Below are 14,582 nucleotides of genomic sequence, written 5' to 3'. Positions count from 1 at the left end.
CGTGCGTTGTGTGAATGTGCGTTTTGCAAACCATCTGGGCCCCATCCTGCGCGGTTGGAACGATGATCGATCCCGGACGAGTTTGGGGAGTTGGGTTTGACTGTGTCTCCTCCCTTTCTCTGTTCCCTTCTTCCCCACAACCCCGTTCGTTCGCAGGCACAGACGTTTCTCCGTAAGAAGGACGTAGGTTTTTCAGCACCAGGAGGCCGTGGACCTCTGGAGGCGTGCAATACAACCTCCAGTGGGTTAGAGCTGGTTTCTACCTGACTTACTACGACCCTCACTGCCCTTCCTAAATCGGCTGTCCTAGGCGATCCTAGTCGGAGTAGTGCCCGCTACGGGTGCGGGAGACCTGGAAGGCTGCGTGACCTTCCAGCGAACTCCACCTCGGCTGGAGGGTGGGGGGAGATGGAGTCTGCTTCGGGTCTGCAGGCAGTGTATCGATCCCCCCCAGCCTCAGCCAACGCGTTTTCTTCGGGCAGCAATCCCTCCTCCCTCCCTCCTTGGTTTTTCCATCCCCGCAGGCTTCTAACGCCTTGCTAGAGGCGCCCTTTTCTATTCCCCGCAATAAAGTAAACCCCTTGGATATTCACACCACCCCCTCCCGCCGCTGCCCTATCCCTCTTCCCTCTCCCTCCCTCTAGGCTTGCTAACCCTGCGCCCAGAGCTAGCCGGCGGCGGGCCCCTTCCACCCAGAGTATCATAAAGCCCAACGACCTCCCCCCGTCATGAGAAATGTGCTGGCGAGCCCCCTCCCTTCGCGTGCATACATTAGGGTCCGCTTTGCATGCAGCGGCAAGCTGGTAGCGGAGGAAGAAGGGGCGGGGCGCCTTTGCCCGCCTCTTCCCTCCAGGCCCCGTCCGTTAGCCACCCAGTTTCAGCTCCGTTGTAACGCCAGGTCGTTCGCACAGCGCACGCCGTGGGCTCCAACGTCCGGGCTGGGAAAACACACCCCAACTCGGCAGAAGGGCACGAAAGCCAGAAGCTCCTCGCTTCCCTCCAGCGCACAGTGGGGCAGGAGGTGGCGGAAGCCCGCCACTCGGTCGTGTGCATTTTAGAGAGAGCTTCAAGCATGAAGATGGGAGGGGCTCCTCTTTTATTGGATTTTATTTTTTAAAGCGCGTTCACCGAGGCCCTTGCCATTTTGCATAGACTCAACTGGGCGACGCTTCGGTTTTGCATGGAGTACAATGGGGCTTTCTGGATTCTAGAAGCGTTCCATGAGGGCTAAGCCCGCCGCTCTCCAAGGCAGAGAAGGCTCGCTCCTCCCGGGACCCAGCAGTCGCGCCGCACTGGAAGCGGCTCTCCAGGGTTGCTCGAGTCTCTGCGCGTCCCGGGAACGTGTGTAATCGGCCCCTTGGCTCTCCCGGCAGCGGGCCACCCGCTCCCTCCGCCTCCATCCTCCCGCCGCCCTCGCCCCCTCCCCCTCTCCCCGGAACCCGCCTCCGCTCCGGGCTCCAGGGCTTCCTCCCCCCCCCCCCCATCTTCCCTGGCGCTGCCGCTCCCGGAGGGCGGGGCATGCACTTATCCAGGTTGCGGGGCGGGAGGAGCCGGGCCCGGGGCTCGGCATAGCGTAGCGGCCGCCGGGCGGCGGAGGCGGAGGCCAGAGGCCCATATGCAGATTGCAGGGCAAGCAAGCGCCACCCGGCGCTCGGCATAGAGGGCCGCGGGGTGCGAGCGGCCGGGCGGCGCCAGGCGGGTTAGGCAGGTTCCGGGGCCCGCCGCTCCCCCCCCTCCGCCTCCCCGCCCCCCTGTGTTGTCGCCTCTCCCTCTCGCTGCTTCACTTACGGGGCGAACATGGCGCACAGCTGTCGGTGGCGCTTCCCCGCCCGACCCGGGACCACCGGGGGCGGTGGCGGCGGGGGGCGCCGGGGCCTAGGGGGCGCCCCGCGGCAACGCGTCCCGGCCTTGCTGCTTCCCCCCGGGCCCCCGGCCGGCGGTGGCGGCCCCGGGGCGCCCCCCTCCCCCCCGGCGGTGGCGGCGGCGGCGGGAAGCAGCGGGGCTGGGGTTCCAGGGGGAGCGGCCGCCGCCTCAGCAGCCTCTTCGTCGTCTGCCTCGTCTTCGTCTTCGTCATCGTCCTCAGCCTCCTCAGCGCCGGCCCTGCTCCGGGTGGGCCCGGGCTTCGACGCGGCGCTGCAGGTCTCGGCCGCCATCGGCACCAACCTGCGCCGGTTCCGGGCAGTGTTTGGGGAGAGCGGCGGGGGAGGCGGCAGCGGAGAGGTAAGGGGGCGAGGAACCTCCGGGTCCGGGGTCTCGACCCTCTGCGGAGCCCCTCCCCTCCCCCATCCAGATTTGAGGAGCATCCCAATCCCTGGAAACATCCTGGGGTCCCTAACCCGGAGCAAATGGCCCTCCCATTTTGGGACCTCCCTTATGGACTGTAGACCCCCAGGCGCCTTACCCGGGGGTTCAGCCCCCTCTGGCTAAGGGCGTTTACCCCCTACACCGCCTTCTTTCCCTGGACCCTTCCCCAAATCCCTTGGCACAGACCCCCTTGCGGGGGTTTCCCATCCCGGGACTGAACCCCTCCTCCCTTTCACAGATTACCTCATCCGAGCCAGATTCCTCCCTCCCTCTGCCAGAGACCTGATCCCGCCACATCTCCGCCTCCTTTCCTGGGCAGATGTGTTACTCCTAGGGCAGTCTTCCCCTTGGACATCTCTCGGGTGGTGGCTTCATCCAGGGCCACGTTCTTTCCCTGGCCCTTGGGAAATCCAGGTGCCTTGCTGCACCTTGCTTTCGAAAAACCTGACCAACCCTCTCTCCATCTCCAGCCAGGTCTTCACCTTGCCAGCCACTCCCCCTTCTCACCTGTACTCCCAGCCCACTCCCACCTCCTGCACACCAGGCCTCGTCGTCCCGCCCCACCCCACGGGAAACCTTTCCTTTCTACCTTGCCTGTCCTCATCTCTCCTGCGAAGATAACAGTGCTTTCCCCTGCGTTAGTCCCTTTCCCCATCTTCCAGGGCTGCGGTTCCTAGGCTGCTGGTGTCAGGGATTTACCTCCAACTCCACCCCTTTCCCTCCTTTAGGTGAAGGACCAGCGGTGTGTTAGAGGGAAAATGGCCCAGTGTCCCCCTAAGCTTGGAGCAGAGCTACTTTCCAGTATTCTCCTTGAGAGGGAGCAGACTTTCCCTCCAGCTCTAGAGACAGGGGCCCCCCCAGTGAGGGGTGATGTTTGTGGGGGGACTAGAACAGCATCCTCCCAAGGGAAGCAGCTGCTCTCTTACCCCACCCACTGCGCCTGAGAGCTTGCAGCCTCTGGCCCTGGCTCCCTCCCGCCCTTCTCTCTCTCTCTTTTTTTCCCCTCGTCATTTTATTATTGATCCACCTTTTCCTAGGCCAATCCTGGGGCTTGGTAGGGGTGGAGGAAAGCCCGGCTGGGGTGAGAGTAGATAAGGGACAGTTTTACGTTAGTGTGGTGGCAGTGGTCGTTGCTTTGGGTTGGGAAAAAAGAGGATCATGGGGCAAAGTTAGTCTTTGGGAGGAGGTAAGATTATTTGCGAGTCCTATTGGGAGACTCAAGGGGGTGGAGGGTCAGCCCTTTGCCCCTTCTCAATGAGTAATCGGTTGAGAACCGGGATGCTTTGATAGGCTTTCTTCAGCCTTTTTCAGCAGAAAGGAAAGTTGCCCAGGGAAGGGAAGTTGAGTTCAGGTTCAGTCCCGGGCGTTGCGCATTTGTTTTCCATTGGATGCCGAAAGGGCAGTTTGAGTCGCAGGGGAGGGAGGGGGGAGAATGGGAAGGGGGATGCTAGAGGGAGGAAGAGCAGCTGCCAGGGGCTGAAGTGAAGGGGGGTAGGGGTTTGCTGCTCTGTAGTGCTGTTGATTGAAACAGAAAGGGAAAGATAGCAACCAGCAGTTTCCTGCGTGCTCTGCCGTTGGGGCAAACCCCTGGTGGCCCCTTATGCCCTGCACCCCTTTAGATTTAGCAAAGGCCTTGGGAAGACCCGGAGGGAGGAGATCGTAAGGAGCTGCTTTTTTTTTTTTAAGTTGTTAGTCTCCCAGCCTCCTTTTAAAAATTGTTTCTAAGGCAGCTGGCTCAGGAGACTGACAACAACCCGCCTTCTGACAGAACCAGGAGGACATGATGGGGGCGTGTTCCTTGCTGTGTAGCTAGCTAGCTGCAGCATCCTCTTTGCCTGCCTCTCTCAGCTCTGTCTCCACCTCCTTTTCCCAGCCTTCAGAAGGCTGCTGCAGTAAGCAGGGTTGTTTGAGAGTGTTTTATTGGTTGCTCTAGGTTATTATTTTTTTTGAAAGGCCAATTCTGTATTTTTTAAGCTAACAACACAGATCCCATGTAGTTGGAGAACCAAAGGCCTCATACATGACAAAAAGACTGAACCGTTCAGGTTTCTTGCATGGAGTTGGTGCTTAAATGTGAGTTACTTTTGCTTTTTTAAAAGATACAGCAGCAAAAAAAAAAGTCTTACACTGACATATCATTTACCTGCATGTTTTTAAAATTGAGATTAGACTGGTTATATGTAGAATTCTATTTTCGTGTGTATTTGAGTGTTGTGAGAAAGTCTCCATTAGGAGAAGTTGGTCTGCTTTGTGGGGATGCCCAAAGCAGCAGCATTTCATTGTTGGCATGCTTATGCATTTCGTATTGAAGGACTGTGTGTCCAGGGTCTAAACACTCTTATCACACATTCAAAAGCAAAGTTTTATGTCAACAGCTTCCAATCATAACTTTTCAAGAGACTGGTTAGGGAGAGAGAGAGACACCTGGATCCAGGGACCTAATATCTTGGCATCACAATATCTTATCTGTTGGTCTTTGACAAAAACTACCTATGAGGTTTTAATCAGGTGCTGATGGTTTCTTACCTATCAATATTCTGGTTGTGAGCTAGCTCTTTATTTTGCCTTACTGGGTAATTTGTTGTATAAAACTTGTGGGGGAATTTCAGTTCCTATGAATAAGACCAATATGATGAGGAGGAGTTTTTCCCTCTTTAGGACTTGTGCCTATGAATGGTAGTCACTCTTCCATTGTGAAAAGGATGGGTAACCCCTTGTCTTAAATCCAGTGTTAGTTTTTTTTCTAAACTGTACTTGAATTAGCTGTTGGTAAGCTTTCTATCTGGTCTTTGGGAGCCATGTAGCACGGGCTGATGGTATGTGTCATACATAGTAAACGAGAGTGGCAGCCTCTTCTAGCCTGGTGGCTTTCAGCATAGAAACCAAACATTTGGTGACACAGTCTTACACATCAGTGATAGAGTTCCACAGGTCTTAATCCAGGCTGGCATACTTACATTATCCTTAAGGTTGCTTCTTAGAACTTACCCATGCTTCTTAGGAGGTCTCTTCTGGACTCTTGGAGTTGTTATGTGACCCAGAATGATTCTAACCTCTTTAAATTGTGGTTCACTTTAAGGGAATAATGACTTGGAGTTGCACACAATCAAAGCTGAGTTCTTCTGGTGACAGAACTCCGGATCCTCCTGTAGGAACCGTGCTGTTACCCATAGGAGATTCGTTCTTCATTGCCATTGGTCCTTTGCTCTCCTTGGATCGATCTCTTTGGTAACAGCTACATAGGAGTTCCTTGGGATTACATTCTGTTATAATGAGGTGATTTTTCAAAATACATAGACGCTTGGGCGATCTGTGTGAGTTAGGAAGCATCACTGAGGTCCATGTCTTGTGCTGCTTTTTCATGCTCTTCATAGCGTCAGCCGCTGTCTCAGGTGATGCTCAGATGGCTGTGTTTGCCTTCTAAATAAGCACAGCAAAGCAGCATCTTCGTTGACTAGAACTTGCAGTAATTTAACATTCATTTCAGAAATACTTTAGCATCTAGCAGTCTTCATTGATTTCATATGCCTCTCCTATCACCACTCAACACGTTAAAAGCAGTTTTCTCTTGATCTTAATACCGCAAACTTTAATTATATGTGATATTAAAACTGAATTATAGCATTGGTGCATATTTGTTTTCATCTCAAGTTTCAGTGAAGTCCCTGTGGCTTGAGGCAGGCTTTTAGGTTGGGCTTAGAAAAGAAGGTAGTTCTCTAACTGGAAGACTGCTAGAGAGTGTCTGGGATTTTTTTTCCCCCTTTAATTAAAAAAAATTTTTTTAATGTTAACCAAGTGTATGTACCCAAAGAGTTGTTGGTCTTTCATTGCCTTCATGGCTGATCCTGAGCTTGGCAAAAGGTGAATGAAGCTGAGAGAGCACAGTGGAGTGGATATCAGTGGGTATGAGCTCAGTCTTACTCATCCCTCTGTCACTGCCCCTTAGGACACACTGGGCAATTCATGTCTTTGGTTTGTTTGTTTTTGAGACAGGATCTTATTATGTAGACCCTTCTGGCCTTAAATTTGTGGAGATCTGTCATCCAATATTTTCTGAGTGCTGGAATCAAAGGCATGTGCCCCCATGCCCCATTGGGCAATTCTCTTTTAACCTTCAATTTCTGATATATAAGTGAAGTTGTACTAAATAGCTCATAAGCCTTTCTGTTCGATTATTCTTATTCCTTATTTCTTCATCATCATGGAGACAACCTTGCCATGTATTCCTGGTTGTTCTGGAACTCCCTATGTAGAGAAGGTTAGCTTTGGATTTATCTATTCTGCCTTGGTGTCTCCTAAGTGTTGGGATTATAGACATGCAGTACCACGCCTAGACTAGAATTTCCTATTCTGAGTTTGTTTGTTTGTTTACTATTGAGACTCTTTGGTGCCTGTTAATATCAGATTGTACATTTGCCTGTTTAACTATCATTATTGTTAGAAATTTCACCTTAGTGGGAGAAGTTTTCATTGGATGGAAAAAAGCCTAAGGATTTTGCTGAAGTTGACAACAATAATGGAGATACTTTTGCATTGGCTTCTAGCTGTGTTACTCATGCTGACCTTGAACTTCATCAGTTCTGCCTCAGTCTCCTAAGTTGCTGGGACTATAGACATATACCAGTGTGTCTATCTTGAAGATCAAGTTTGAAATAAAATGCTGTGTACCTGTAGAACTCCAGCGTTATCCCCTTATTTGGCTAGATTAGTTTTCATTGTTGTAGTTTCCTTACCTAAAAGGAAGCTATTTCCAGTCTGGATGATGTATTTCCTAGGTGTATGAGCTTTTAAATGAAAGGATGAATTCAAAGTAGTAGAACCTACTTTGAGTGAAGGAGCTGTTAGTAAGTTCTGAAACGAAGTGCTGAATATTAGGAATGCAATCTGAAGAATTTTTTTTCTCTCCTCTGAAAGCACGTCCCATGTCCCCGCATTTCCCTCCCAGTTAAGCATCTCCTGGAGGACATGGTTCACAAAATAATTGAGTTCCCTTCTGATTAGAAGCAAGAGAAAATGCTCCCATTTGGGTTTCATTTCTCATCTCTGCTCACCTTGGAACTGTCCTTCCAGGGAACAGCTGTGCAGCCTGAGCCCGCCAGTTGCCTCCCTTACTCGGTGACTGGAGGGGGTGGCAACCGCACTTTTGCCTACTCGGAGGCGGAACAGACTGCAACGCCTCTCTCTCTTTTGGAGACTCACTGTGTTTTAATTGTAGGTCTCCTAATTAAGATCTCTTTGTGCCTGCCCACATTCCTCCAGTGTTGGCACAGAACTTCAGCTCCTTTCTAGCACTTAACTGAACGCCTTCAATCGGGCCTTTTGTGAATATCTGGTCTCCATTCCTCTGCCGAGGTGGAGAGCTGGTGGCCTGGGTTTTGAGGAAGGGGAGTTTTGTGTCTGCCCCTGCACTAGTAGAAACCCTCTTGGGGATGGCTTCAGTGGACCCTTTCTTTGGATGTCATTTTCTGGGATTAAGAAAAGATGAAATTACTAATGAGTCTGGCATGATGCACCTACATTTGAACCAGATTCCTAACCCTGTAGGCATGGGTAGGAAACCGTTGCTAAAGGGTTCACTGTTAGAAAGTCCTTACTCCAGGCTCATCAAGATTGGCTTATGAAATATGAGGAATTAAGTTTTATCATGGATTAAATCACAGACCTGTGATTTTTTGTGGGCTGCCAGGTTGTGAGGATAAATGATAAAATGAAATTATTATTTGACCCCAGATTGTACAAGATATTGGAACAGAGTGAACAAAATAGCTTTGAGATTGGGATTGGAATTAGTTTTTTTTTAAATGATATTTATTGTGCATGTATGTGCGAGAGTGTGTATGCAAGAGCCTGTATGAATGAACATGTATGGAAATCAGAAGACAGCTTGTGGGAGCTGGTCTCTCCTTCTGCCATGTGGGACCTAGGGATCAAATTGAGGTTGTCAGGTTTGCCAGCAAATGCCTTTATCTGTTCAACTATCCCATGAGCCCCTGAATTAACTTTTTTTTAAAAACTAAAATTGCCTTGCTAATTGTAGGTGCCAGTATTTCTTGAGGTCAGGAACTGGCTAGCTGAGCTTCTAGAATAGTTTCAAAATAAGCTAGAATAATTTCTGTTAAAGGCAGCTCAGCTTTGGGTTTCCACTAGACTGGTGCTGAAAATGTAGCCCACGCTTTCATTGGTCTGCAATGTAGCATGCTAGAGGAAATGGAGAGTCTTTATGAAGAAGGATCTTAAATCCTTCACCTGGACCCTGATGGTTTCATTGATCACATCACTATGAAGTAGGCAGACAAAGGACTATTTTGTTGTTATTCTCATTTCTTGGTGGTGAAGGCCTGAAAGAAGGAAGTACAGGATCTTTTATGGCATGCATTAAATAAGCTGCAGGCCTGTGCTCTTCTACCTGAGTGGGTGGTTTTATGGCCTAATTCTCTAATTGCTGGCATTTATGACAGTGTGGATGCTACTGGCCCTGTGGCTGAGGTAGATTATGCTGGGAATAGGGGAAGAAGAGGGGCCCTTTTGTTGGCCTTTCATTTTCTCCTTCAATAAGGTCTCTGAGAAAGCCCTGAGGAAATGCTCAGACACTAGAACTGAGAGAATGACTTCCTATAAAATGGTCCTTTATGTTTTTAAAAGGGATGGGTTGCTTTTCTTGACCTATCCAAAGAAATCCATACCACCACTGTTAAATATTTCAATAAGTTTTTTACCTTGTCAGGTTACACACCTCATGGGAAGCCAGCCATGAGGCTGAAGCTGTTACCTAAGGTTTGCTTTTAAAGACCTGACTTGTAGTTGTAGACTTGTAGAGAATACAAATTCCCTTGGGTTAGCACAAAGCCTGCTGGAGGCCAAGCTTGGTTTAACTTTTAAGATTCAGAATATACCACCCTAATAGGTTTAGTTTGACAAAGGTATTAACATGAGAGTTAGTTGGCAGTTTCTGCACAGCGCATGAAAATTCCCCCATCCTTGAAATGAGTGGTTGTTTTTCTACTTGACAAATAGGCTGGAGGGGTTTCCCCAGATGTGTTACCTCTCATTCTGGCTGCAGCAAGACTGTGTGAGGTTTCAGTGGGTGGGGTCTATTTCCCTGGTGTTTATTTCAGCGCTGGAGTTTCTTCTGTCTATTTTATCTGGTTCTGTGCATTTCTGGTTTGTGTTTTGTTGTAGTGTTTGTAGATGCGTTGATGACTCTCAGCAGCATGACCCTTCCTAACATCTCTATTGCCTGAGAACTCTTACCCTCATTGCCCATGCGCTGCTGAAATAACATTGTCTTCTCAATTTACTGCATCAAAGTAATTGTGCCTGGCTCCCCTTGTCTTGAGATGAGAGAGTAATGGGAGTTGTGAGGAGTGTTTTTGGAGGAAATGTTTTCATTGGGCTTGCTTTTAAACTTGGTTCTAAAAACTAGGGAAAAGTTGATCACACATTCATAATAAATATCTTGAGCAGTGAATTTTGATAGGCGCCTGAAATTTAGCTTTTGTCCATTCATCAGAACAGACTAATTTTTAGATCAAACACAATACCATCCCTAGATTATTGCCTTAATTATAAGCAGTAAAATCTTGTGGATAACATCTCTTTAAGCTTGGTTAATGAGGAAATCCTCTTGTAATCTCTCTGACTGGCAGTTTTTATTTGTGCATATATAAATACCTTTACAAAGGGGATGGTGAATCTCATAGTCTAATCTGGAATAGTGTGAGATAATATAGCGTAGTGATTAGGGGCTGCCAAGACTGGGCTCTGGATTTAAACTGCCTGAGTTCAAATCTCAGTTTAGCCATGTATTAGCTGAGTGACTTTGCAGACTTTAACTCCTCATGACTTAGTTTCTTCATTTGCAAATTGGGGGTAATCATGCTTCAAAAGAGTATTGTGAGGCTTAATTGAGACCATGCATGCAAAGCACTTAGCACTTTACTTAGCACATAGGGAGCCCTAGTTATTATTAGAATGAGAAATTGAAAGGACATGAGAGCTATAACCTTTTTTTTTTATCATAACTGGATTGTTTTATTACTTTGAGGTGTGTGCGCGCGCGCATGCACGCATGCACAAATCTATTTGAGTGCTATGGTTGACCCCAGCCCTGACACAACAGATGCTCTATGTATGTGTCCTGACTTCAGAATGTTACTGATTTTGCTCGGAGTTTCAAGTTACCTGTAAGCTAAGTGAACCCAAACTGAAGGACAACTTGGTAACAGAAGGTGTCATTGGTAGCCAAGGACACAGAGGGGAGAAAGTAGGGAAGGTTGGCTCTTGAGTTGTAGACTGATCAGGCTCAGGAAACTGCATAGGGGTTGGTACCTTGGTCTTTATGACTAATATTCTTAGTCTTTTTATTAGGTGTTTTTTTTTTCTTTCAGGTTACTATTTGATGCTTGTCCTCAAGTTTCATTTGGGCAGAATCAATGTTGATCTATAGCAGCATTTCTCAACTTGTGGGGTTGAGTTGTGGGAGGTGATGTATGCTGTGAATATGTTTTATTGCCATTGGTTAATAAAGAAGCTGCTTTTGGCCAGTGGCTTGACAAAGTAAAGCCAGGCTGAATGAGATATAGAGAGAGAGTAGGCGGAGTCAGAGAGATGCCATGAAGCTGCTGGAGGAGACAGACTTGTGCCGAAACCTTGCCGGTAAGCCACAGCCTTGTGGAGATGCACAGATTAATAGAAATGGGTTAATTTAAGATGTAAGAGCTAGCCAATAAGAAACTGGAGCTAATAGACCAAGCAGTGATTTCATTACTGGTGCACAGCTGTACATGTCGGAAAACATCCATACACATAAAATTTTTAAAAAGTGGAAAAAATTAAATGTTTCTGCCTCATTAAGAAAAAAATGAAGCATACAATTCTGTAATACCTCTTTTTAAAAATATTCTTATTTGGGGGGCTGGAGAAATGACTCAGCATTTAAGAATACTTGTTGCTCTTGCAGAAGGCATGGGTTAGATTCCAGGCACTCACGTGATGCCTTACAACCATTTATAACTACAATTCTAGGGGATCTGAAGCTCTCTTCTGACTTCCTCAGACACTAGACATGCATATGGTGTATGTATGTATGTATGTACATACATACATACATACATACATACATACGGGTAAAACATACATAAAATAAATCTAAAAAGTATTCTTATCTTTATGAAATGTTTCATCTATATGTATGTATATATGTATGTGCACCGTGTGCATGCAGTACCTGCCATAAGAGGGAGTTGGATGCCCTGGAACTAGAGTTAGAAGTGGTTGTGAGCCACCATGTGAGTCCTGTGAAAAGCATGCACGTCCTCTGCAAGAGCAGCTAGTGCTCTTAACCACTGAGCCATCTTTAATCTTTCTGGCCCTGTAATATTTCACTTAAATAAGGACACGTTTGGGGCTAGTGAGGTGGTTCAGTGAATAAAAGAACTTGATGACCTGAGTTTGATCCCTGTAACCCACATGGTGGAAGGAAAGAACCAGCCTGTGGAAGTTGTCTCCTGACCTCCACACATACACTTTGGCACACACACACCTGTGCTTTTGCACACATACAAAATAAACATAACCAAACTTTTTTTAAAGAAATGCTTATTGAACCACTGCATGCCATCTTTTGCATGTCCAGGCAGTAGTTTTCCTTGAGTCATGTACCTAGGAGGCGGCAGAGCTATGATTCAAACTCTGATGTGTCTGTGTCCGAGTTCACCCTTGGTCCCTGCATGTGTTGCGGTCCTTCTCTTCCCGCCCCATCCCCTGTGTCTGAGTCCTATTCGTTATGCTATGGTAGCATCTCTTCAGTCCGGCTCTGCTCTTCAGTTCTGACAGTCTTGCTTATGTCCGTGACTGAGGATCATTATGGTGCGCTCCTCACTAGCCACCCTCCCTTTTCACGGCCCACTGTGCCCAGTGCTTTCCTTAAATAGAGATAGGATTGTTACTATTTCCCTAAAGCTCTTTGACTTCTCACAAATAGATGATTTCTCAGCCCTTCATAGCTTACCTGGCCTGCATATCTACATTTGAACTTTATCTCCCTTCTTTGCTATATCTACATTGGACAGGGAACCCACCGGTGTGCTCTCTGGTCTTTATGTGCATTTGCAGAGCCTCTTTAATTGAGCTTTTACTTCTTCAGCTGCCCCTGGATTGTTCAGCTCTGCCTTCAACTCAGATCTCTGTATTGCAACTCTCCCGTGAAACAGTCACAGATACTGCTGGGAGCTGAAATTCAGTTTCTCCTTTTTTAAAAGTTTGTACCCAATCCTCAAAGTGCTTACTTAGTCCAGGCTTTTTTGCATTGTGGATTTCTTTGTAAATTCATCTGTCTGTGCCCCCAATAGCTTATGATTCCCTATAAGACTCTATTTCCTAAGTCATAGCTTGTTTTACAGTGGTAACTTTTTGTGTAAAGTGGATCAGTGACTATTGAAGTTTTAGGAACACTTCACAAAGATTTATTATAATAAATTAGGAGAACTTGTGCACACCTACGTAATTTTGACTTGTTTTTAAAGAAAATAATAAGCAGACTGGGGAGATAGCTCATTTGCTAAGAGCTCTTGCTGCCCAAGCATGAGGACCTGAGTTTAGATACTCAGCACCCATGTAAAAGCCAGGCATGATGCTTGTGTCTGGAACTCCAGTACTAAGATCAGTCAGTGGAGACCAGTAGATCCTTGGAACACACTGGCCAGTCAGCCTTGTCAAAAAACGTTTAGCTCCGGGTGAGCAGTGAGAGACCTCAAGGGGGTAAGGCAGAGAGTGACATCATCCCCTGGCCTGTGTTCGAGCATGGACACCCTACACATATGCACATCATACAAATATGGCAGAGGAATGTATAATAAAAAGCCCATCACAGGCCTTTTAATTAGTAATTGTTAATTACTTTTTGGGACAAGATCTTGCTGTATAGCCCTGGCTGGTCTGGAACTCCCTATGTAGACCAGGTTGACCTCAAACTCAGGGATCCATCTCCCATATAGGACGTAGTTTAAAGGTGCTCCCAACTGTGGGTTTGGAGGTGATGTCAAGGCATTCTGATTAGATGGCATTATAATTTATGTAGATAACATTTAGCACTGATTAGCCCCTTCCTTGAATGTTGTTTCCATTTATAAGTTCCTCAGCTTAAAAGGGATGAGGAGACCTTGGAGATGATTGTGAGGAGACTCAGGAGATGATAATATGATTGGAAGTCAGTCAGGGAAATTTGAGAGAATGAAAGGTTAAGAGACAATAATTCTTCAGAAACCATGAATGGATTCATTATTAGGGATGGTAATCATTTGTTCTTTAGCTCCACTGATAAGAGAAAATAGCTTTAAACTGAATGGGGGCAGCTGAAAAAAAGAATTTGTTGCTAATGATAGTTGTCATACTGATGGGAAAAGGTTACTAAAGTCATGCCCTGTGGAGATAAATTTTAAAAATACAGTTCTTTCTACATATGTATAAAGTGACCTCACTCTGTCTTCCCTTCCTATGAATCAATAAGTACAGTCTTACTCAGCTCCTTGAGGACATGGATTGTGTTTTATGTCTTTTAATATTCCTCAAGGGATCCTAGGGGCTCACTGGCTCCTCAAGAAATATTTGATTTGAGTTGTCAATTTATGACAATAATTAATTTTTGTAGTAAGCTTCCAGAGAGATGTCTTCCAGAGAAATGAAATAATGGTTTTTGTAGTGGTTTTATAGGAGGATAAAGGCTTTTTAAAGCGGAGCTAAAAGACAAATCTTAGACATCGAAAGGACCCAGGAATAGCAAGATGAGATCCTCATAAAGGAAATAAGAAATTAGTTTTCATGCCCCTTTCCAGCTGTGTGTTGAAGAGGAAGGCTCCAGAACACCCTTCTTTAAGATTCATTGCTGATGGATGGTTCTGACAGAATCTTGCAAGTTGCTTCCAGTCTGACATCAACGTGCTTCATGTGAATGAGCCTTATATAGACCTCTGACCCTTGGCTTTTGAGTCTGTGTGAAGGGTTTGCATCACTCAGAACGAAACCATTTTAGATATGTTGGGTTGCAGAAAGCATTTCCTGTACAGTCAGACCGAGAACTGTGAATTGGGATTATTCATCTAGATTACTAAAACTCTGGGCTGAGTTAATATTAACACCACAGACAGCTTTCCCGCCACTGGGACCTCGATTGGGGTTGTTGAACTGTTTGAATTTTTGAATTTAGCACTAGAATCGTGTCCGGACACCTTCTTATAAGTGATAGAAGAATAAACTCCTGAGTTTATTCTCTAAGTTTCGTC

General features: G+C 46.9%; 1 protein-coding gene across 6 annotated transcripts in view; it reads left to right on the top strand.

Annotated features, from left to right (window-relative positions):
* The first annotated feature begins 1,745 nt into the window (after window positions 1-1,745).
* The window catches only part of Kmt2a (lysine methyltransferase 2A), an 82,498-nt gene continuing 69,661 nt past the window's right edge, over window positions 1,746-14,582 (top strand). For 3 of the 6 annotated variants that reach the window (XM_087905595.1, XM_087905596.1, XM_087905594.1), the window contains exon 1: window positions 1,747-2,220. In XM_087905595.1, the coding sequence (XP_087761721.1) occupies window positions 1,798-2,220 (423 nt within the window). In that variant the 5' untranslated portion in view covers window positions 1,747-1,797. Of the gene's footprint in view, window positions 2,221-14,582 lie in introns of all 6 variants that reach the window. The other 3 variants (XM_087905599.1, XM_087905598.1, XM_087905597.1) reach the window with 2 other exon arrangements.

The sequence above is a fragment of the Myodes glareolus genome, chromosome 4 (genome assembly GCF_982192425.1).
Source record: "Myodes glareolus chromosome 4, mMyoGla1.1, whole genome shotgun sequence".
Lineage (NCBI taxonomy): Eukaryota > Metazoa > Chordata > Mammalia > Rodentia > Cricetidae > Myodes > Myodes glareolus.
Note: the sequence above shows the minus strand (reverse complement) of the source record. Positions and strands in the feature narration are given on the sequence as shown.